A 23,371-nucleotide genomic window follows, 5' to 3' on the forward strand; every position below is an offset into this window, starting at 1 on the left:
TACGTTACTTAGTTACTTTTTATGGAAAGTAATGCGTTATGTTACTTTCGCGTTACTTTTTAAATCTGGACAGGGCTTGCTTGTTTGTTTTTAAAATAAAAAAGTTCTATTTTTGGCAAATATAAAAGCCTTTTCACACCAAAAGTGAAATGAAATTTACGTCTGTACAGTAGAATGCAGAAGACATTTCAACACACTTCAGCAATAAAAAAAGACACACGAATGTTTGTCTAGAGTGATTTGTGCTTATTATTATGGTTGAACTGAAGGTCAGAAGCAAAGACATTGCTTAATAGAATGGGATTAAATACATAAAGCATATTTGTGTTGTTTAATATTTAATTATTGCATATTCTGAGTTGCATTATTTTTATTCATTTTGAGGAATACTGAATCTGTGTTTTTGTGAGTGAGATGAATTAATGCATATTCATATTTATTCTAGAACTACAGTAACATCTGATTTCTCTCAACATGGGGACAGGATAGCTCAGTCAATACATTGGAAAAAAGTAACTTGCGTTACTTATTTGAAAAAGTAACTCAGATATTCTCTTATAAAATAAAAAGTAATGCATTAATTTACAAGTTACTTGAAAAAAGTAATCTGATTACGTAACTCTCGTTACTTGTAATGAGTTACCCCCAACACTGACTATACGTAAAAAATATCTGCATGAAAGCTGAGCTGAATGAGATGCAGATTCACTCTCTGCCAGCAGGTGGCACTTAAAGCATTTCTTTGGTTTCCGCTGTAAACAAAGCAGCGCTGCACTTATGAACTTTAATATGCATTATACAGAGGCAAGAAGAAAAGAAAAAATACCATCTAAACTTTTCTAAAGACAGTAAGTTCCCCTCAGACATAAACTCCTGCCCCTAATTGAATCGCGATTAGTTTAGCATCTCAACCGATTTGAATCGTCATATATTTGAATCGATTTTCAACCGGCTCGCGGTTAATCGTTACATCCCTAACCATTACACAGATCTTCAGTGTCAGAAATCATTGATTTGGTGCTCAAGAAATAGTTCCAACCAAACCATGATTTTTCAGGATTATTTGATTAAAAAAGTTCAAATTAACAGCATTTATTAAAAATAGATTTTTTTGTAACATTCTAAATGTCTTTACTGTCACTTCAGTCAATTTAATGTATCATTGCTTCTGTTAAAAACTATATTCTTTAAACTATAATCAGTTTATCTAAGTACTGTATAATTTCTCAAGTATTATCAATTAAAGGGGTGTTGCTAATATGGTGTTGCTAAAAAGAACATTATTTGGTGTATTTGGTGTAATGAAATGTGTTTATGCGGTTTAAGGTTAAAAACACATTCTTTTCCACATAGTGTACATTATTGTTTCTCCTCTATGCCTCGCCTTTCTGAAACGTGTCGATTTTTACAAAGCTTATCGATCTCAAAAGCGAGGTGTGCTCTGATTGGCCAGCTATAAAACCAATAAAACCCATTATAAACTAGGCATTTGTAGCATCCAGTGGGGACATAATTACGGATTATAATGACTTATACTGAATTTTTATGCGTTGTGTTGCATTGCGCCGCGTAAACATAAAACCATGTTTGCATTTGTGATCGGAGAAATGACAAACAACAAGCACTACTCTACACTGCTCAAAACTCGCGTTTGAATCATCAGTGGCAAATTCTTTAAATATGAAAATGTACTTGCAGTCTGTGAGTCAGAACAGCCGGCATTGTAGTCTACTCTCCAGGATCAGGAAACCTGTCCTCCATAAAATGCCCTGCACACATCTGAATATTTGGGTTGAACTGTTCTGGAACAGTGTTGTAAATACAACTTAGCTATGATTTCTAGTTGTGTCCTCCTTTGGAAGGCCAAAGAAAGTATTTTCGCTTTCACAACGAAAAACACAGCGTCTTCACAACATGGCGGTGGCGGTGGCAGTGGCAGCAACAATAAAGTTACGCTTTCTTTCTTTGCATGAACAATTGGGCGCCGTTATGCAAATCTTCCCACATCGTGACGTAGACATGAGGGGGCGTTTTTAAATGAGGCGTTTTAGGAGGGCATGGACCAGTCTTAACTTTTATAAAGAATATCTCTTTGGGTTTGAGACTTTAGTCTTTGGACTTAGCAACTTTAGGGATCTTATCTATTCACGAACAGCTTGTAACACTCCAAAGAGAAAGGAAAACTTGAAATCGCATCATATGACCCCTTTAAGTATAGTACTTTAGTACTTTTTCTCTTCCTTCTCCTGTCTGCCTGTTGCATACACACACACAGGCGACTTTAAAAGCCTTGATGTTTTCTTAAAGAAACCACATCAGTGTTAGCCATTCAAAGCAAACATACAGTATATATACTGTATTGAGTGTGTGCTATTTGAATTTAACGGATAAGGACTTCATTTCCAGCTAGCTATAGTCGAAATGGGCAGATAGGTCAGCTCAATTTTCTCAGCTCTCAGCTGCAACAATTTGTAAGTGTATCATTGAGACCGAATCCCACATTTCCTGCTCAAGATCCACTGGTGGTTGTAAACACATGTTCTGTCTTGAAGTGCAGCCGAGGCTTTTGCTAAAAGATCATCATGTGGTTACTATATAGAGCCATGCTTTGTTAGTTTAGGTGAATGACCTAGGGATGTGGGAAAAAATAGTCCAAATGACCCCTACAGTAATACTTCTGTGTAAACATAAACACTCTAGCTCATCTAGCACTGAGCATATATCTGCATATATCATATATTGTGTTTATGTGTATTTCTGAAGCAGGATACAAAAGTAACACGTTCAAGTGCCAAATAAAAGTAAACATTGGAACTGCAATTTAATAAACGGTTTTAAATTGAATTGTAAGAACGGTAGTCTGAACTCCACGCATGTACTTTTTTTGAGAGATGCAATTTCACACAGAGAAAGAGGGACTAGGTGCTGCAAGAGAAAAAAAATTACCTTTTTTCCAACATATGTGCAAGGACAAAACAACCAAAAATCAGGTAAGAAATATATACAGTATAACTAAAAAATTGTTTTACTCACCTGCAGTTTGATATCCATCTATAGATACCCTCTAATTATGAAGCACTCAAACGTTTCTGCAGCAAAATGGCTCTGAATTTCTTAAATGATTTATTCATTGTTCCTTTGTCATTTTTAGTCTTCTTTTTATGTGAAGTAGCACTAGTCATTATAGAAACGTATCAAGAGACATCAGTTGACTCAAGCTGTTCTGATTAAATTCTGGTGAACTAATTTAAACCTTAAATTATTGAAAAGTGTAGACCATCTTTTCTTTGCCCATTTCACCTATTGTATGACAACAAGCTCTGTTCTATTTATTGTAATTGTTTCTGCGTTGGTTGCCTCTGCTTCTTGAATCAGAAAGAAATGTCAACAGCTGACCTATTGAAAAATGCTCTGTTGCTCGACCTTGGTGTTGTGCTATTAGTTGATGTTATGGTTTGTCTTGAAGTGATCTTCTGTAATTATAGCTCATCAAGACCTGTTTATCCCAATTAATGAAGAAAGCCACTTGAACCTCACAAGTGGCTGATTTGAAATGCTTTAGGCAGCAAATAGTGCTCAAATTATTTTGCGGTTAAAAATAAGCAGGTAAGTGGAAACCAAGTGAGCTAGAACTACCACTGGTGCCCCCTCAAAAACAAGTCAGTGTTGCCTTAAAATGCTCCTTACGTAGGCAGCTCACTAGGAATTTTGGAATAGTGGCGCTTTTTGAATACCTTTTTTTGTGCCATGATCAGATACAGATGCAAGTACATTCTTGGCAAAAGAAGACTGGGGTAAAGCAAAAATAGAAATGCAAAGATTTTTACTTTACCTAGCTTCCGACCTTAACAAGATTGTGCTCCTCTTTCTCCCAGCCAAGATCTCCTCACCCACTCTGTTTCTTTTCATCTTCTGCAAGTCACTGAGTCAATGTATCTACATACATAAACTCTCAGTTTTGAGTTTGAGTTTCACATTTGAGTTAGCAGATTTGGGCAAGCTATTTAAAAATGTATCTCAATATCTATATATCTGTTTTTATATTTTATACTAAAATTACATTGTAGACCAAATAATACAGTTCACTTCACCCATGAAAACCATTTCAAACAAAGGCATAGCATTTCAGATTTCCTGCATTTCAGCAAGTGTTTCAGTGTTTTTGAAAGAATCGGTTGAGTGAATGATTCACTGACTCACTCATAAAGGTCACTTGTCACTGCCTACTGGTGAAACGAGTCAATAACAAAAAACAGTTTGTCTGGAATGCACAAACCCACACTTCTGTGATTTATTTATTTATTTTGTAGTGGTAGCATATATTAATAGCTGAGTAAGAGTTTGGAATTGATTCACCAAATTAACAGTTGACCATTTTGTATCACATTTGTGTGTTTCTGCATTCATTATTAGTAGTTTCAGGTCACATTGTTGATGTTGCTTATGTTTGTTGTTTTTCCTTTGCCCATCTGAAAGTGTTATCAGATTTCCTAAAGACATGCATTGAATAGTCAACATTTCTTGCTAATGTCGACCAGGTGCTTGTAAGATTATGACTACAACTGCACTTCTTAAAACATATGGTCCAAACCACAGAATATGTACTTTTACCTCACAAAATGGAAAATGGCAAAGTCTTAAACACATTACTTTCCCCTCCCCACATCTGTCCACACAAGGAGGAGGGGGCGAGATGATGGAAAGGAAAACAAATTTTAGAATAATAAAGGAAAAGAATCCTTAAAAATATTCTCAGACCTGCTGATGCCAAGAGTAACACAGCCCCACCCCACTCTATTTCTTCTTGGAGATGAGAAGAGAGAATGGCTGTACATTTCACTATCTATATGAGCTGTACATTTCCATGTCTGCTGTCTTTCTAGTGTCTTGGTCATCTGTAACAGTTGTGACATATTGAATAAGGCATAGGTGTCAGATTTCAGTGAACATAACACCGTTAGCTGCCAAAGTCCACTGTCTTGCACTCAAGTTTCTCTGTGGCTGAAGTATGAACCAGAATTTTTGTGGTTGATCTTTTTTTTCTGTGGTGGAAACTTTTGTTTTCCTGTGAACAGTTCAGCAAGTTTTCAGTGAGTTAATGTACTTACGTGAGTTACTAAAACACAGAAGCCCTGCTAACACTGATACCTTCTTTTGGAAGTATTGTTATAAGATGGAGTCAGATATTGAAAAGGTAAATAAATGAGAAAAAAAATCAAAATGAAAAGAAAACATCAGTATGTTGCCATGAACAGTGGTCAAATGTACAGTTTAGCGTTTATCATACAGAGATATTTGACTGTTCATCTCTGTGATTGGCCAGTCGGAACCAAGTTTTCCAGAGATATAAATCTAAATATTTTTCCACTACACAGCGCTGCTTATTTCTGTCATTCTCTCTTCCTGTCTCCTTTTCTCTTGTTCTTTCTTTCAAGAGGTTCTCTCGCACTCATGAGACACCTCGTTTTGCTTGCAAACCCACCGCCCCTCTTACTTTAGTACTTCACATAACCCCATCTGGCCCACAGCTGAAAACTATTAAGCACTGCTGGAACTTCCTCCTTAGTATCCCAGCTTGTGTGAAAGCGAATAAGTCGCCCAGCTCTACATTTCACCCATCTTTTCGCCTTCATCTAAAGGTTTCCTCCACTGGTTTTCTCATTTGGTTAGTCTTTGGCAGAAGACACTGGCTGGTGCTTCGGAAATCTCCTCTCATTATTGGTAGGAATGTTGGCTTTTTTTATGTGGAGAGGTCTGACAGAAAGGACAGGAGTGTTTGGAGTATGGCTCAGAGCTCAGTGGAGAATAACAACTGATCCATGTAAGGAATGCCGAGGGTTGAATTAATAAACATTGTTTTAGAATGGTTGCTATTTGAGCTTAGTGAATAGGGTTCTGTTGGAAACAAAGGACAGTTTTATTTCATTCTGTTTTTCTCAGTGTAGTTGTGGTGGTGAAGCATAGTTTTGTTGTAAATGCTGGCAGTGTTGACTCGGATATGGGTCATATCTGTGGAATGCTCATCAGCTTCTAACGGTCTTAACTTTTTCTGTTCATATTACGCTGCTGCATTTGAAAAGGTTGGATTTTTTTTTAACATCATCATAACAGAAATTCTAATGAGAACAATAGTCTGATTATTTGAATGTTTGGTGTCCTTTGTTCATTGTTAAGGAATATTTTATAAAGCATTTCTGAAAATATACATTTTAGATATAACTACAATCTTTTAAAATTATTTAATAAAGTGTTTTGATAGTAGATTACAATATTCAAAGAATCACCACTTCCAGTCATTTCAGTGTTTTTCTTTTTTAAACCTGTATTTTCTTCAAGAAATTATCCTGTTGTATAGCTTCTGCTTTAGTGATTGTGTGAAATATTTAGTTTGTATTCTTTAGAATAACCTTATAAATTACATATGTAAAGTGCATGGTAAAGTGTGCATGGAGTAAAACATGTTTTTCGGTCTTCTCTGAAGCCATTTTTAGGGTTGCAAGTGTGAAGTGCTGATATTATTAATGTGGAATGTGCAGAACAAACTATAAATGGTAGAAATGTGAAATTTTCCCTCAATGCCTAAATATCTGCCAGATCTTAGAAGTTGTGAGTTGGAGTATTGGTACTATTATAAATCTAAAAATTTTAAATTTGAAGTTTTTTTATAGGGATGAAACATCATGGAGACGTGTTTTATTTTCAGGGATTTATTGTCTCATGTTTTAGATGTCTCTTATACCCACATTTGTTTCTGATCATACCATTTTTCCAGCATATTGCATTTTTTGAAAACACAATTTGCAAGTCAAGTTGTTCATCTGGTATGTATTTGACAAACTTCAGAACATTGTAGTCCAGACTGGGCCTGGGTCAAAATGGCCTATTTCACTAAAAGTGCCTTAATTCTTGAATGGAATGTGTCAGTAAAATGACAGTAGTTATTGTTTTAGAATATGAACAATTGGATCCCAATAACTGCTATTTGCAACTATATTTTTACTTTAAATCCAGCAAAAAGGACCCAGGCAGTCTCAGATCTCAAATCTGAGGGACCGTATAGTAGGGTTGTGACGGTGAGGAAATTTTCCCACCGGTTAATCAACGTGTGACAACACCGGTAATACCGGTATCACCGTGGGGGCGTTCCCTCTTTTCCTTGCTTTCCTTCACTTTTAAATAGCTTGTAAAAGCGGCGTGCGCATTTTACTTTCACTTTCAAATAGCGGCAATTCGGAGTAAAGGAATTGTTCGGTTTTAGTTCGTTTGAATTTCCCCTCTTTTCCTCTCTTTCCTTCGCTTTTAAATGGCTTAAAAGCACCGTGCGCATTTTACTTTTACTTTCAAATAGCGGCAATTCGGAGTAAAGGAATTGTTCGTTTTTAGTTTGTTTGAATTTCCCCTCTTTTCCTCGCTTTCCTTTGCTTTTAAATAGCTTAAAAGCACCGTGCACATTTTACTTTCACTTTCGAATTAGCGGCAATTCGGCTCAATTGCTTGAATGCAACAACAAAATACAACGTCAAACTCACTTTAGCCTATATATAAAACATAGAACTTTTATTAACAAAACAAATAAAAATACACCATGATATATGGCAGGCTATGCCTAATATAAAATAACAAATAACTTACAGAAAGTTTAATAGGTATACAAAACTGGAAATAAGTAAACATGTATATTATATAACCAAATAAATAAGAAAGTAGAACGTTTATTAGCAAAACGAATAAGAAAGCTTGGAGGCACAGCATACAACTTGATGTCAAATAAAATAAATAAATGACACAAAGTTTAAATAAAGTAAAAATCAGCAAACAATGTGGAACCAATTAAATAAGAAACAAAGTTTTTTTTTAAAAAAACTTCCAAAATCAGATAAACAGCAAAGGTCAACAGGCTTTTCAAAATCCAAAATATTGCCAAACAGGTGCTTTTGCATTTCGTTTCGAAACTAAATCATCCGCGATCATCTTGTCTGTCTCACCCCACTCTTCTTGTCAGTCAGCTCGACTCACTCTCCTCACTGGAGAAATAAAATCTGATCTGCAATGCGACTGTCGTTCGGCACGCTGCATTGAGCAGCCGCGTTCAGCTTTTAATTGTAGTGTCTGTTCTTTTACTGAACTCAATGATTTTTATTACTATAAAAAAAATCTAAACAACGGTGGGGGTCGGTGCCGTGGTGGGCAAGTGACGTAACTGGTGTTTTGCGTCTTAACACTGGTATCACCGTCAGCACAGTCTATCGCGGCAAGCCTACCGTATAGCTTCTCCACCCAACAGTTATAAATTGCTTTGAGTTCTCTCAGACATGCCTAAGCTGGAGTTCACTTTGAAGATACTAAATATTATCAGCTGAACTTTGCAGCTCAGCATAAAGGAAGGTCTCAGCCTCAGGGTCTCCCCTGTGGGACAGAGTGACCAGCCAGGAAGTGATAAACGGAGAACAAACACAGCTGCTGTCAGTCAGGCAGGCGGACAGCACAGCCAGGTGTTTGCCCAGGTGTGACCGGGCAGCAGATAATATTGCTTAGCGGAATAACTGGGAAAGAGTGGGGATTGTACCCAGAGAGCTTTTCTTCACTCTCTGTGGAATGTTGTAATGAAATGGCCTGGGCGGTTTTCCTATGAAGCTGTGGAGCAAATATGTTAATAGGTTAGGAAACCTGTGCAATGTTGACCGTAAATATGACTCGGTTTATATATGTCAGCCCTTTTTCGCAAGTTTTCTGAACTGTGACAGAACTCCTAATGATTTATGAATTCTTTCAAAGTTGTTCCAATTCGTCTCTTTAGGCTGCTGGCAGAGGTGACGCAAAAACTTGTGACTTCACCTGCTCAGTCAGTGATGTCCGCTGTCCTTGTACATTTGACTCTCCATGGCTCTTTATGACAGCTCAATTGCCTGTAAATAAAAAAAAATACAAATGCCTGCCTTCCTGTTCAGCCCCTTTGCTTTTAAAGTTGGCAGTCTGTCATGCTGAAGCCTGTTTGCGTTGCTCTCATGGGAGCCAACAAAACCTAAATGTGCCTGTATAAAGTGATAAAGTGAAGTGACATGTGGCCAAGTATGGTTACCCATACTAGGAATTAGTGCTCTGCATTTAACCCATCCTAAGTGCACACACAGCAGTGAACACACACACACACCGTGAACACACACCCGGAGCAGTGGGCAGCCATTTATGCTGCGGCGCCCGGGGAGCAGTTGGGGGTTCGGTGCCTTGCTCAAGGGCACCTCAGTCGTGGTATTGAAGGTGGAAGAGAGGGCTGTACATTCACTCCCCCCACCTACAATTCATGCCAGACCGGAGACTCGAATTCGCAACCTTTGGGTTACGAGTCCGACTCTCTAACCATTAGGCCATGACTTCCCACTTCCCACTTATGCAGTACTAATTAAGAAACTGTGACTGTCTAAAGGGAGGATTTTTTTTTCATTTTCTATTTTATTTTTAAATCATTTTTTATATTTCATTATGTATAATAAATACAAAATAATAAAAAACTTATACATATTTAATTAATTAATTAGCTAATCAATCATATTTTCTCAATAAAATTTCTTAATTTGTACATCAATTATGTCTATTGTATTATATATTAGAAAATATATTAAAAATGCATGTATGCATATAAATATTGATGTATATGTATATTCATATTTTCTGACTACAACTTTGAGTCCTCTTCACAGGGGTCTTGCAATAATTCAGAAGTGTTATGGCCCATCTGTCATAGACAAAACAATTCTTAAGACAAAAACATATTGTGGATTTATGCCTCATTGGCTCAAACCAGTAAGCAGCTTGCATATTGTCATCATCATGTAAATTGTACAAAGTGGCATGAATGATATGTTTAAGGTTTAAAGAAAACATAAATGTCATGAAACCTTAAATCACATTCTTCTGTGCCAAGATGTCATCCCAAAATACTATAATTTACTGCTTCCCTCCAGTGAAGCACCACACCCTTCACAAGAAAACACTGTAAAAATCATAGGCATCACTGCTTACATTGCTTGTTTTGCAAGACGTTGTGTGAACGGACTTGTTCAAAGTATTCATGGTTATATTGAAATAGCATTTCATACAATAGGGTCTAAATGGAGCTCAGCATTTCCTCTTGGAATAGCACATAATCTGTTTTTCACTCTTGACCATAATGTTTGAGAAGAGAGAACATTTTTGCTATACTACAGTTTCGTAGTGGCTCAGTAAAAAAAAATAAAAAAAGAAGCGAGTGCACTTTATACAGAATTCACCTTGAACGTTTAAAGACAATCTTACTAGCATGAAAGCTGCTCAGTTATTCATAATGAGAATATAAAATATAAAAGTCATGTACAGCATTAAAACGCCAATCTTCCCATTGTCTCGTTGTATTTTACCATGAACATGATTAGTAAGTAAGTAAGTAAGTTTTATTTATAGAGCACATTTCAAATTCAGTGTTACACTGACCAAAGTGCTGAACAAAACCATTAGGTCTAGGTCTACACAATAAATTCAGTGAAAACATGTAATGATAAATATGCCCAGGAAAGTTGTTCTGTATCTTGTTCAAGTTAACAAGACTGATAATTCACAGACAGGCAGCAGGAGTGATGAACTTATATTGAAGTCACTGTGAAGTTAAAGACATATTTGTCTGAATAGCCTCTATGAAAAGCTTTTGTCTTCCCTGCATCAGAGAAATCAGTAATGTGCACCATGGACCCCTTGGGGAGTCCTTGCGATCTGACAGTACTGTTGTAATATGTCTGCCCATTGGGCTGAACATTTGATTAGTTTGTTTCATAGCCTCTGTAAGTCATTGGCTAAGCTTATCTCCTAATGTTTGACAATGCCTGAGAGGAAGAAGCTTAGGAACTATCATGCAGCGAAACAAAATTCTATAGGACATTCTCGTTTTATTTAAAAAAAAAAATTCTCTGAAGGGCCAGACTTAAAGACCCAATGAAATGAGTGCTGTTTTCTGTCTTGTCACATTGTTTTTCCCATTGAAACGGGATGTTTTGAGTACTAACAGCTCTCTCCATTAATTGTTCAATAGCCAGTATGCTTCATTTTCACCTGATGGCATTGGAGGAAGGAAACTTTTTGTTCAAGAAAATATTTCACTGGATAAAAATTTATATAAAGTTTATTTTAATGTTTAGGAATGCATGATATAGATGGGCCCCAATGACGTGGACTAAAAGCCACACATGTCCAATTTTATTAAACAATTTCAGTTGTGTTCAGCATGTTATTTAAAAAAAAAAAAGTATTACGGCACCTTTAATTTATTTGTCACTGTCTGAGTTTTAGAAAACACACTGCATCTACCATCCTCCACAAATACACATTCAAATATTTTAACCATGCATGAAGGCCATATTTACACACATAATGTTTATAGTTTTGACTATTAACCCTTCCACCCGCTGTAGTACTTTTGATTTATCCCCCTCCAAAATAAATTTGTGCAGAGATATTTGCTTTTAAAAGGGATTATTTCTTGTGAACCCAATAACTTTTAACCCAGTAACATTTTGTGCAATAACACACCATAGAAGACTTAACCTTAGAGGCAAATTCACAGGATTTTGTTTTTGAAACATATAGTCCTATTTCTCAGACTCTGTGAAGTAAATTTCCATATGTGCTCTCATCCTGCCAGGTAGAGGTGGCACATTCCAGGAAATCGCAGCTGAGTCGGAGCGTTTTCAAGCATGAACCGGGCATTTAACAGAAAAAAAGGTATGTGTGTTTCTACCAGTTTTTGTCTTGCATTCCTCTCTTTTCTCTGTCTATCCATTCAGCTCAGAACCTAGAGGGCTGTCAAACGAATATGAATTTGAATATCATGTAAGCATATGAATAGCATGGTATTGTTTCATTAATAGCAATTATTTTTTGCATACATCAATATTTGCTGAAAACAATAAAAATTAAAGCCATTCAAAGACTTTTTTGTGTGTGTATGAAAACATTGAACAGACAAAATGTGGCTTTAAAAGTCAAATATTATATATTGTTGATTTTATTTTCATATCATTGAAAATAAAAATGTAAAGGTGCTACTATAAGCTTGAATTGCTCTGATGGTTAGAAATGTCTTACTGCAGAATTGAGTACAGATCAGAGATGAATTACTTTATATACTCTATTTTACATTATTTTATACATTGCATTTTTATTGCATTATTTTTGTTATAGTTATTCACATTAAATTGCCATGTTGAAATCGACAGTCCTAACAGAAACCCTTATAAAACTCTCTAGTTCAGACTCTCCCTTTTCGTACTCATATCTGTCTGCCTGTATCTCTGTCAATCTCTAGCTCTCTTTGTTCCTCACCTAGTCTCTCCTCCCTTTCTGTCATTTCTCAGTGGCTTGGAGCAGACAACCTGTCTGCCTCCAGAGGTCTGATTTTTTCCCCTCTATGTATTTACAACCACCTGTCCCACCCTTCTTTTCAAAATGAATTAATGGATCTTTGATGTGATAAACCCTACTGGCCAGTTTTAGATCCCAGATGGCAGGGAATGCATTGGTAATATTTCTGTGTTAGGAGCTCCTGTCTGGCCTGCTTTGAAGATATAGATTATAATCGCAAGTAGTGTCCAGTGCTGAGTCCCTCAGGATGGCAAATGATGTGATGATGTTTAGAGATATGTTCTCTGGTAAATGTAACACATATGGTTTTTATATGAATGAGAGATTATAATATAAGCATGCCGAATACCATTTTTCAAGTACAAGTACTCTCTGCCATTACCTTTAACTGTATTTTTATAAGTACATTATGATTCGAGGGTAGCTTGCCTAATGTTTTCATGAACTGTTATCTTTAATATCAAAAGCATAAAGTACCAGGACGCAATAGCTGATAACCAAGGCCGTTTAATTTCTATTTTTCATTTCAATATGCAAACAACCCAGTTCATCATTGTATTGCGTCATTACATATGGCAGCATCTCTAGTGTACTACATTGCAAATTCACTTACAATTTGCTAATTTACCCAGAAAAAGTTGTAATCTGATTTCATAAAGAGGTTAGGCATAACAAAGTAAATATTTTGGCACTGAAACGAGCAAAGCTCTTGCAGCCACAACACATTTCCCTCCACTGCCTTGCACGGATGTTCCCACTGTCACAATTGCCTCCTTTCTGGCGCACAGGACAGTGCTGTTGGACCGTGGAGAACACCAATAGCCCATCTGTCTGAAGGACAGCATAAAATTCTCCAACTAACACAAAAAGGTCTATCCAAGCCACTTATGAACAATAGCGACATTTACCAGAGAGAGACAGTAATCATTTTATGGCCATGCATTCATTAGCAGCAGTGTCGGGTGTGAGTGGTGATGTGACATTACAGAAGATTCACAGAGAGGTTTCGGTCTAATGAAGTCTGACTAATGCTGTCTTGCATTGCAATTAAATGGGTGATTCGTCATTGGTCAGTAAGGTAGCGTAAATATGTCTCTCTTTGTTTTATATATGGTCATAAATTATTATTCTTTTTCAGAGTTAATGGGTGATCATTTGTCTCAGAAGACTCAGCCTAATAAATTCAACTACGAAGTACGAACAGAAAGTTTATCAAGATGTAATAGGCCTTATCTGTATAGTTTTAAGACTGGATGGATGGACGGTCATCTATAGGACAAAAAGCACAATGCATCTAGGCTGTTGTATAAACTGTACGTTTATAAAATAATATATGTTGGCTATGTCAAGCTGTCAAAATAATTGTATGATTCTTCAGGATGAACTGCTGAAATATAGAGGAATTAAATATAAAGCGACACTTTAAATTACTGTTCACATACTCAACAGGTATAGACTGTTAGTTTCTGAATTAAATGGTTGGTAATCCTCAAAGCCAAAAGCAGAAACGCTGTTTGTGTGATGGCAAAGAAATAATTGGACCCAGATTCTTTCCAGACTTATACATCCAATTACCAGACACAGAACATGAAATATCAACAGTGTCTGTTATTTAGAGCATAATAAATTCAAGTTTGAACCCACACATGATCAGCTTGAATAGCCTCAACAGCACAAAAGATTTCTCAGTCGTGAAACTTTGAGTCATGATATAACACTAATGTGATTTGTGCATTTTTGTTTCCTTTTCATGCTTTTAAGCTCAGAAATTATTGCGTTTGGTGAGTGCAGCTGGTTAATTAGTGACAATCCAGTATTCCCAGTATCCCATAAATAAATTTAGCTAAATTATGCACAGTTCCACTAACTAATTACTTACATTACAGTAGTTGTTGTGCCATCTTTTTCTTTTCTTAATTTTTTCCCCCTACAGAATGCTTAAAAAAATTTCTGAATATGTCATCATCGCATTGCTAATACCTCCAGGCTTTCATAGTGCATAGCGGGAGGTGACAGAAATACCCTGCGATTATGGATAAAACATAATCTTTCTTTAATGAAAAATTGCCCATGTGCTTACAGGAACTTGTGGCCCAGACCATGTATTAAAATGCATATTCAACACTTAATCTGTTTCAGTTGAAATACAATACAAAGGCTTAGTGCCCAGGGCATTTCTTTAGTATCCGTTGGAGTGGCATATAGAAGCATTACTATTGTATAAGATCATTCCTGTCTTACTTCTGCTATAACGTCTTCTTATTGCCATTCAGAGCTCCATGAATCAAAGCAGTGAGCTGTAAAATTAGATGCGGAGACTACCAAGTCTCTTACGCTACTCTAAAGCCCTTGCAGAGAAATCCTGCTAAGAATATGCCAAGATGTTCTTATTTGACAAGACTTGATATTCAGTCAATGATCATTAGATATTAGTTTGGGAAACATCAATATTTGGCCAATTTTCCCATTATACAATTCATTAAATTAAATGCGAAACACTCTCTCAGCCTGCTAATAGCCAGACAAATAGGTAGTCGAGATGCTCAAATATGCAGAGAAATGCTTTGATGGCTCCACAGACTCAACCACTTTTGACAAACACATTTCAATGCTTTATGATTTGACCTTTTGACAGATTTTCACCCATTCTCCATTTATATTGGTTTCTCTTCTGAAAATAAGCAATGCATTTCTCCAGACACTTTGTCATCAGCTTCGGCATCACAGTGATGTCTATGAGAAACCTGCCATTCTTACACAGATGTACACAAAAACACTGTGACATTTTGAGGTGTTCGCTCTTCACTTGATCTATGAATGACACCCACTCTATGAGGAATCTCAGCGGGCAAACACTGTATCCTGACAGTCTGTGGAAGAAGGAAAACTGGCAGATTGTCAATAAGCAATGGATTCATGAGGATGAGTTTGAGATCAGAATATACAACTTGGACTGGATCTTTATAATTATCTTTAATGTTCATGTACGATGACATATATATATTCACCATATAACTATGGCTAACTTTTTAAATGACTGTTTATCCGAGAGTCATCCTTATTTCAGACCAAAGTTTTTCTTTTTCTGAATATTTACAATTAACTGCTAATTAAAATCAATCATTGCTTTCTTGAAATACCAGAAGAGGTTCTGAGTCCTCAGGGATCTTTTGTTTCGATCTGCTTGAGTTATACTTAGCTAAATGAGAGATTAATTGATCGTTGTTTCCCTGTAAATGGCTGTATGGCAATTGTCCAGAATACCGTTGCATAACATCCTCTCAATTATAGTACATTAAAGCAAAGTTTAAAGAAAGAATTGCGGGGGGAAAAGAGTGTTAAGAGTTACAAATGTTGGAATTGTGCATTGCCAAATGCCTGACACCCCCCCTCCCCATATGTACTATATAGGGAATAGGAAGTGATTTTGGACATGCAATGGTGTGGCTAACTCTGTTAATGAACTCAGGGTGTTGATGCCGAGCAGATCGGCGGGCGCGCTGAATCTTGGGACTCCTGCGGCTTGTTTGTCACAGTTAGACCTTGCAGTTTCTTCTAAGCTGTCACACAAGCACAGGCACGGCGGTGTCTCCTGTCCGTCACATCTGACCCCCTGTCTGCACTCTTTTGAGTCAAATCTCAGTAATTCACCTTCTGACAAGCCAGTTTGATCTACACTGCAGCTTTAGCTAAAATCCTTCTTCTACACAGGCATTTGGCTTTTCATCTTTGACAATCTTTGAAAATTACTTTATTTAACGCAAGGACTGTAAAGGAAAAAATAATTATTTCTAATCATATGGTTTTTTGTTTAAACACATTTACATGAGTTGCACTGCTAAGAGATTTGAACAGCAGTTGATTAATGGATAATCATTCATAATAATTGGTTTGTTGTTTATTCACATTTGAACTGGAGTTTTTGCTGCTAAGAGGTTTGAACAGCAGCTGATTTAAAGGCCTACTTATTTATATACTGTTTGTCTAAAACATTAAGGATATCATTAAGATATTGCATACTTCATAAGTTCATAAAGAACCTTATTAGGTTAATAGTGTTCTGTCTCTTTCTAGATAAATCATGGATGCACACTCCAGAAGCACTGGCCAAGCATTTTATAGCATACAATGTCAAGGTATGTGTTATGAACCTCTTTTTACTCAATTCATTTCCATTTCTCTTAAGGTTTACTGTTTTGCTGATATTTTGTGTTTGTGTGTGTGTATGTATATAGGCTATATATATATATATATATATACAGTGGGGCAAAAAAGTATTTAGTCAGCCACCAATTGTGCAAGTTCTCCCACTTAAAAAGATGAGAGAGGCCTGTAATTTTCATCATCTTTTACTTTTTTCAAACTTTTGAATGGCATTGTAGGACACATTTAACATAATTTACTTATGTTTATTTAATGAATTAGCCTAATGGAGTACAAAAAACTATTGTAGTATGAGAATAAATAGCATAGACTAGCATAAATAACATAGCATAAATAACAAGAATGTGTATAAAGAAGTAAAATTGGGCCAATTTTGATTTTGTGCTGATTTTAATGCTTGTTGGCATAAATACATCAACTGTTCTTCAAAAAATTCAGCAACCAATAACCAGAGGTCTAAACAGACACAGCTTAAATGGATGGATCAATGCAAATGCTATATCAATTTTCACAGTCTTCTTTTGCAGTATTTTCACAAAACAATGATTTTTTTTGTGTCTGTTTCGCTATTCATCAAACATCTTGTGGGCAAGAACATCTCGTATATACTGTCAGTGTTGTTTTACGCTCCGTTTCACCAAAGACTCATCTTCTGTTCAGGGCTGAGAAGCTGTCTACTCCCAAGCTTCTAAGATGTCTTACTGTATTCTTCACAAAAACAAAACAGTTTTGATTCTCAGAGCTGCTGAAGTTTCAGCTGTTGTCTGTCTTTGGAGATGAGAAGAGAATAGACAAAGAAAGTGAATTAAAGAGGGGAAAAAATGGTATTCTGCCAGTGTAGCAGGTGATAGATGAGCAAAGACTGGATGTCTTTGGCAAAAAAAACACCTTCGAACAGACCAGCAGGGAACAGTCGTCAGGAACAAGAGACTCTCCACCCAGTGTAATGTAGTGTATCTATCACTCCTGCCTCACTTTCTGTCCTACCGTGCTCACTTGCCCTTGAGTGTGGATGGCATCCATCATAACGACGTGCTGCAGACACGTTTATGGAGTCTTATTTGTTTATCTCCAGTTTGGATGATAATGCGGTTCTTCTCCCCCAGAAGAGTTTCTCTGATAAAAAAAATAATAATATTAATAGTATGATGTAAGCTGCCTGTATAATGATTAAGTCTTAATCATGAATCCATTACTTTCAATGCATTCTTGGAAAGAGGCAGACCAGCAGTAATGAGTTCTAGAAATTAACGTTTTGTAAGGTAGAAGGACCTTTTCAAGACTCTGTTTATAGCCTCATCAGAGAGTAACATGAATATACGAAATGCATATTTGACAAGTGAAAATGGGTCAGACAAGAAAATCACATAAGTATAGTCTGGAAATTTTTGTGGTTACTGTCAGATTATTGTTTATTTATTCATTTCAATAGAGTAGCTATTAGACTAGAGAAGTAATGGCTAGGTGTTTTAAGAACCGTTGTTAAATCAGCCAGAACAGCGTCTAGACAGATGCTTGACCACAAGGACTGGGTAAAGGTTAATAGCTCCATCTGTTGGATGCGAAATGTACTGTTGTTCATGCTCCTGATGATTTTCTTTTCATAACAAACTAGCTTTAATGTGTTCCAGATTAAATGTGGAGAATGTTCTTAGCAATCAGCAAAGCCTTATAAAATGAACATTATAGTTGAGCCTACAATAACTGACAGTGTTTGTACAAGAAAGGGAAGCAGAGATGTGGCTTGCTTTGTGGTCAATTTAAATAAATGTCCTTAAGTACTTTTCTTATCATTAATTGACAGACATTAGATTTTTTATTTTATTATATTATTTTAAAAATGTAATTGTTCCATAACATATGATTTTCATGTTTCTCCCACAGTTTCTGGGGCACACAGAAGTTGATCAACCCAAAGGTACAGAGGTGGTGAAAGATGCCGTCAGAAAGCTCAAGGTAAGTTACTGTAGTTTTACATTGGCTGCACACAGTAGGGGCCGTTGCTTACATCTGGAAACAGGAAGTGGTATTTCTCTTGAGAGGATGTAATATCAGAGCCCTCCAGCTGTTTCAGACCTTCAGTGGTGGATCACAGTTTACCTGTTTAATGATGCATAGATAATTTAATTTGATCAACCCTCCACTCTCAGTATTACATTATCACTTATAAGGGGTTTTGATAAAATAGGAAATTCTACATCAATTGATCTTAAACATATCTGATCTCTTTTAACCTGATTGTGGTCTTTCGGTCTTTGTTTCTCTCTCTAAAGTTTCAGAGACACATTAAGAAGTCAGAGGGACAGAAGATCCCAAAAGTGGAATTACAGATCTCCATCTACGGAGTGAAAATATTAGATTCTAAATCAAAAGTATGTGCATATAGCCTAACAAACAGATTTACGAAACCAATTGTGTCTCACATGAGCCATGTTGTTTAAGTAAAAGCCAGTTGAGGCACTATAATGGCCCTATAAAAAGTATTTGGACAGTTTCTGGTTGTTGAACCTGTTCATCGTTACTAAGATTTATTACACCTGTGTGAGCCTGAGGGGAACCGACTTTATACATTTGCCAAGTGTGTCCAAGTACTTTTTGGTGCCACTTTATGCCCATATATATCTAAAGGCCCTATATTTTGTCTATACTGTCTCTTATCCTATTTTCTTCTTCACAGGAAGTACAGTACAACTGTCAGTTGCACCGGATATCCTTCTGTGCGGATGATAAGACAGACAAAAGAATATTCACATTCATTTGTAAAGATTCAGAATCCAACAAACATCTCTGCTATGTGTTTGACAGTGAAAAATGTGTAAGACAACAGATAATATGTCATATCAGTTGTCCTAATTTTTTTGAAGAAATGATTTGTCACGCTTACGTGTTGTGTTAGAACTTGTAAATTAAATGTGGTTCAGAAGACAAATGGCCAAACAAAACTGCTGTTGATGTTACTAGGAAAATGATCTGTCATGTATCTGTCGATTCCAGGCAGAAGAGATAACTTTGACCATCGGCCAAGCGTTTGACTTGGCATACAAGAAGTTTTTGGAGTCCGGGGGAAAAGACGTAGAGACAAGGAAACAGATAGGTGGCCTACAGAAAAGAGTGAGCATCGTGTACAGTTAGAAAACACAATGCAACGTCTCAAATAGGAACATTTGTTTATGACAAATCGATGTCTGTCTTTGTAGATTCAAGATCTTGAAGCTGAAAATTCTGAGTTGAAGAAGCAGTTGCAAGTCTTGGAGGAACAGCTGATGATTGCTCAAGTTCCTCCTGTAAGCACTGCGTGGACTTCCTGTCAGTGGACTGCACATAATTGCCGTTCACCATTCCCTTAATTAGCTGCATACAAAACAGACTTCAGCTATGCCTAAAAACCTCTTCTAATCTGATGAGTTTTCCTTTTTTGAGAAAAAACACTGCTGTAAAACAAGTGTTGACTAGTTCTGCTCTTTCCGCAGCTTCTTCACATTAACTCTTCTAATGAGGCCTATATGCTTCAGAGACCCTCATCTCTCTTCTGGTGTCACAACGTGACCTCGTTCTCTTGCCTTGAAATCTCTTCTGTTACACTAACGCCAATGAGCTCACCTGACTCTAACCTTTCTGCTGGTCTTCTGACTCCTCCACCTGCTAAACCAGCTTTGTCAAAGCCTCCCAGTGGAGCCAGTGATCCTCGCCCTCCTGTTAAGCACCTTTCTGTTTACTCTTTCTATCTTTGTGGTCTTGGTTGTTGGTTTCAGTTGATTTGCTAAGTTTTACCCTCAGATTTTGAAGGCTGGTTCACATGGGCCAACAAACGCCTACACTAGATTCCAGTGGCTGTTGGGTTTTATTGGATCGGTGTGTTTACCCTGTTGGTATTTGTTTGGGGCGGTGTGAACCAGAATTAAGTGGTCATGAATTTTGACTAAGATTCATTTTACCTTCTGTAATTTGAAATATTTCCAAATATTGTTATTGTAAATTGTGCTGTTTTGCAAGGGGAAAAGGTGGGGCTTTTTATCATTTGGAAATTGATTGGATCATGAAAAGAGTGAGAAAGTGAGAGGGATTAATTTTTTATTTAAACTACAAATATTTTTATGACACACTGATTAAGAAATACAGATGTAATTATTGATTTATATAATGGAATAATGCACACAATGAAACATGCACAAAAACACTTGGAATATGAATAGGGTCAACATTTATTTATCTATTTGTTTATTTTTTACACAATCAAACTTTCACATAAAATATTTGTGAATTGGGTCTTCATAGTTATAAATAATATTTAGTATAATGTTATATACTCTAATATGCACTTTATTCTTAAGTTTTAACCGATGAAAATGGTTTTCAAATGAGTGATTCTTCAGATTGCTTATGTACTTCACATATTGTTCACATTTGCAGGGAAACAGCATGTCCTCGAAGACGCCCACTGACATATTTGACATGGTTCCATTTTCTCCAATGACCCCATTGGTTCCATTACCAGCAAGTAATGGCTCGGCCCCTCCACCACCTGCAACGCCTTCAGAGATTAGTAAGTTGTCTTTTTCCCCTTTTTCTTTACCAAAAGAAATGTTGACTCATTTGCCCAAAAGATCAGGTTGCATAGGTTCATATATTATGGATGTTCGCTCCAGTGGCCTATAAAATGAAGGGAAAAAAACATTGTAATTTTCTTCTTCAGGGAGAGACCTGTTTGGTGCAGAACCATTTGACCCTTTTACCTGCGGGGCAGCTGACTTTCCTCCCGACATCCAGTCCAAGCTGGATGAGATGCAGGTGACTGCATGTCTGTGAATTATTAGCAAATGGACTGGTGTAAATGAGCAGCTAATGGAGCTGACGGTAGGCACTGCTGCAGCTGTGAAGACTCTCTCAGTGCAGAAGGGAATAATATGATTATATATGGTTTTATGTTCATTTCGGATTTGTCTTGGGAGTGCTATTCTGTTTGTAGATGGAAAACTTTCAAGAGAAGTTTGCTTTTTAAGTATGCTTTGAACCCGATGAAAATAGACTAACACAGAGTAAATCTTGCATACAGAGCAGTTACATGAAACATTTATATCATTTGCCAGTTTTGCTCAACTAACAACCTCAATTTTCCATCTTTTTGCTCTCTTTCTGCTTGCAGCGGCAAAGATGGTTTGTATTTTAAGACAATTTGAATTTTTTTTCAGATGACATATAGCTTAGGTCTAATTTGGAATGTTTAACTGTTTTATAGGGATAATTCATCCAAAAATGAAAATTCTGTCTCTCATTTTTGACTTTTCTTCATGTTTTCACTTCTCTTATATCGATACATTGAAAATGAATGGTGACTGGTTTTCTGTTCAACTGTGTGCAATATTTCAAGTCTTTTAAAGCCATACAATAGTTTAATTTGAGGTACAAACCAAATTGTTGAATCAGTTATGATATGTAAACATGCAAATGCTCAAATCGCCTAAATGAGATTTGAGAGCTATGGCAGATGATTTCCACTGAAGAATGGGTTCAGTTTCAATCTGTTATCTCATAAAACTTGGAATAATATGCGCAGATCTTTTATCATGCCTTTTGTAATTTTTGGAGCTTTGTGGTCCCTGGTCACCATTCACTTTCATTGTATAGCCAAAAAAAAAAGCAATGTCAACATTATGCTAAATGTCTCCATTTGTGTTTCATGGGACAACGTGCGGATGATTAAATGATGATAACATTCTCATTTTTAGGTGAACTATCCCTCTAAATGTCTCTAAGATCAATTATTTACACTCAGACTTTAAACCCTGTGTCATTTGCTTCTGGCTCATGCCCTGCTTAAAAAAGCCTTTTTACTTATTTAACAGATTTATATATACAGTGGTGTGAAAAAGTGTTGGCCCCCTTCCTGATTTCTTATTTTTTTGCATGTTTGTCACACTTTAATGTTTCAGATCATCAAACAAATTTAAATATTAGTCAAAAATAACACAAGTAAACACAACATGCAGTTTTTAAATGAAGGTTTTTATTATTAAGGGAAAACAAAATCCAAAACTACAAGGCCCTGTGTGAAGAAGTGTTTGGTTTATCACACCTGAGTTCAATTTCTCTAGCCACACCCAGGCCTGATTACTGCCACACCTGTTCGCAATCAAGAAATCTCTTAAATAGGACCTGCCTGACAAAGTGAAGTAGACCAAAAGATCCTCAAAAGCTAGACAGCATGCCGAGATCCAAAGAAATTCAGAAACAAATGAGAAAGAAAGTAATTGAGATCTATCAGTCTGGAAAAGGTTATAAAGCCATTTCTAAAGCTTTGGGACTCCAGCAAACCACAGTGAGAGCCATTATTCACAAATGGCAAAAACATGGAACAGTGGAAAACCTTCCCAGGAGTGGCCGGCCGACCAAAATTACCCCAAGAGCACAGCAACTTAGATGCATGCATCCCTGTTTAAAGGATTCATTCTAATTTTTTTTTTTTTTTTTTTTCCCTCTCCAGGAGGGGTTCAAAATGGGACTAACAGTAGAGGGCACTGTCTTTTCCCTTGATCCACTAGAAGGTCGCTGCTGATGCCAAGAAGAAAGTTTGTCACTTTCATGTTAAACCATTTGTATTAAAGTGCCAAACTCGGGTTTAAAGTCAAGATGTCAATGTCTTACCTTACGTTTTTTATGTATTTGCATTTTGAATTTGGTTTACAAAAAGTATATTGAGAAATCAGAAGCAGTAGAATCACTATTTTTGTAAGAACTACATAGAAATGTAGTTTTAACACCCCTTGCTTGTACAGGTAATGAAGGATGTAGATAGTATGTCCAATTGCACAGTCTGTGTCAA

At 36.5% G+C, this 23,371-nt stretch overlaps 1 protein-coding gene across 10 annotated transcripts in view; it reads left to right on the forward strand.

The window, feature by feature from the left end:
• The window catches only part of LOC107562715 (PTB domain-containing engulfment adapter protein 1-like), a 53,504-nt gene extending 30,217 nt beyond the window's left edge, over window positions 1–23,287 (forward strand). For 2 of the 10 annotated variants that reach the window (XM_016247404.1, XM_016247410.1), the window contains exons 2-12: window positions 11,669–11,748; window positions 16,462–16,523; window positions 18,436–18,507; window positions 18,825–18,923; window positions 19,229–19,366; window positions 19,546–19,662; window positions 19,749–19,835; window positions 20,022–20,246; window positions 20,962–21,094; window positions 21,245–21,339; window positions 23,033–23,287. In XM_016247404.1, coding sequence (XP_016102890.1) covers window positions 11,721–11,748; window positions 16,462–16,523; window positions 18,436–18,507; window positions 18,825–18,923; window positions 19,229–19,366; window positions 19,546–19,662; window positions 19,749–19,835; window positions 20,022–20,246; window positions 20,962–21,094; window positions 21,245–21,339; window positions 23,033–23,104 — 1,128 coding nt within the window. In that variant the 5' untranslated portion in view covers window positions 11,669–11,720 and the 3' untranslated portion in view covers window positions 23,105–23,287. Of the gene's footprint in view, window positions 1–2,861; window positions 2,991–5,556; window positions 5,722–5,779; window positions 5,822–6,457; window positions 6,469–11,668; window positions 11,749–16,461; window positions 16,524–18,435; window positions 18,508–18,824; window positions 18,924–19,228; window positions 19,367–19,545; window positions 19,663–19,748; window positions 19,836–20,021; window positions 20,247–20,961; window positions 21,095–21,244; window positions 21,340–21,694; window positions 21,706–23,032 lie in introns of those variants that run through there. The other 8 variants (XM_016247413.1, XM_016247406.1, XM_016247405.1 and 5 more) reach the window with 8 other exon arrangements.
• The last annotated feature ends 84 nt before the right edge of the window (window positions 23,288–23,371 follow it).

The sequence above is a fragment of the Sinocyclocheilus grahami genome, unplaced genomic scaffold (genome assembly GCF_001515645.1).
Source record: "Sinocyclocheilus grahami isolate Dianchi unplaced genomic scaffold, SAMN03320097.WGS_v1.1 scaffold834.1, whole genome shotgun sequence".
NCBI classification, from domain to species: domain Eukaryota; kingdom Metazoa; phylum Chordata; class Actinopteri; order Cypriniformes; family Cyprinidae; genus Sinocyclocheilus; species Sinocyclocheilus grahami.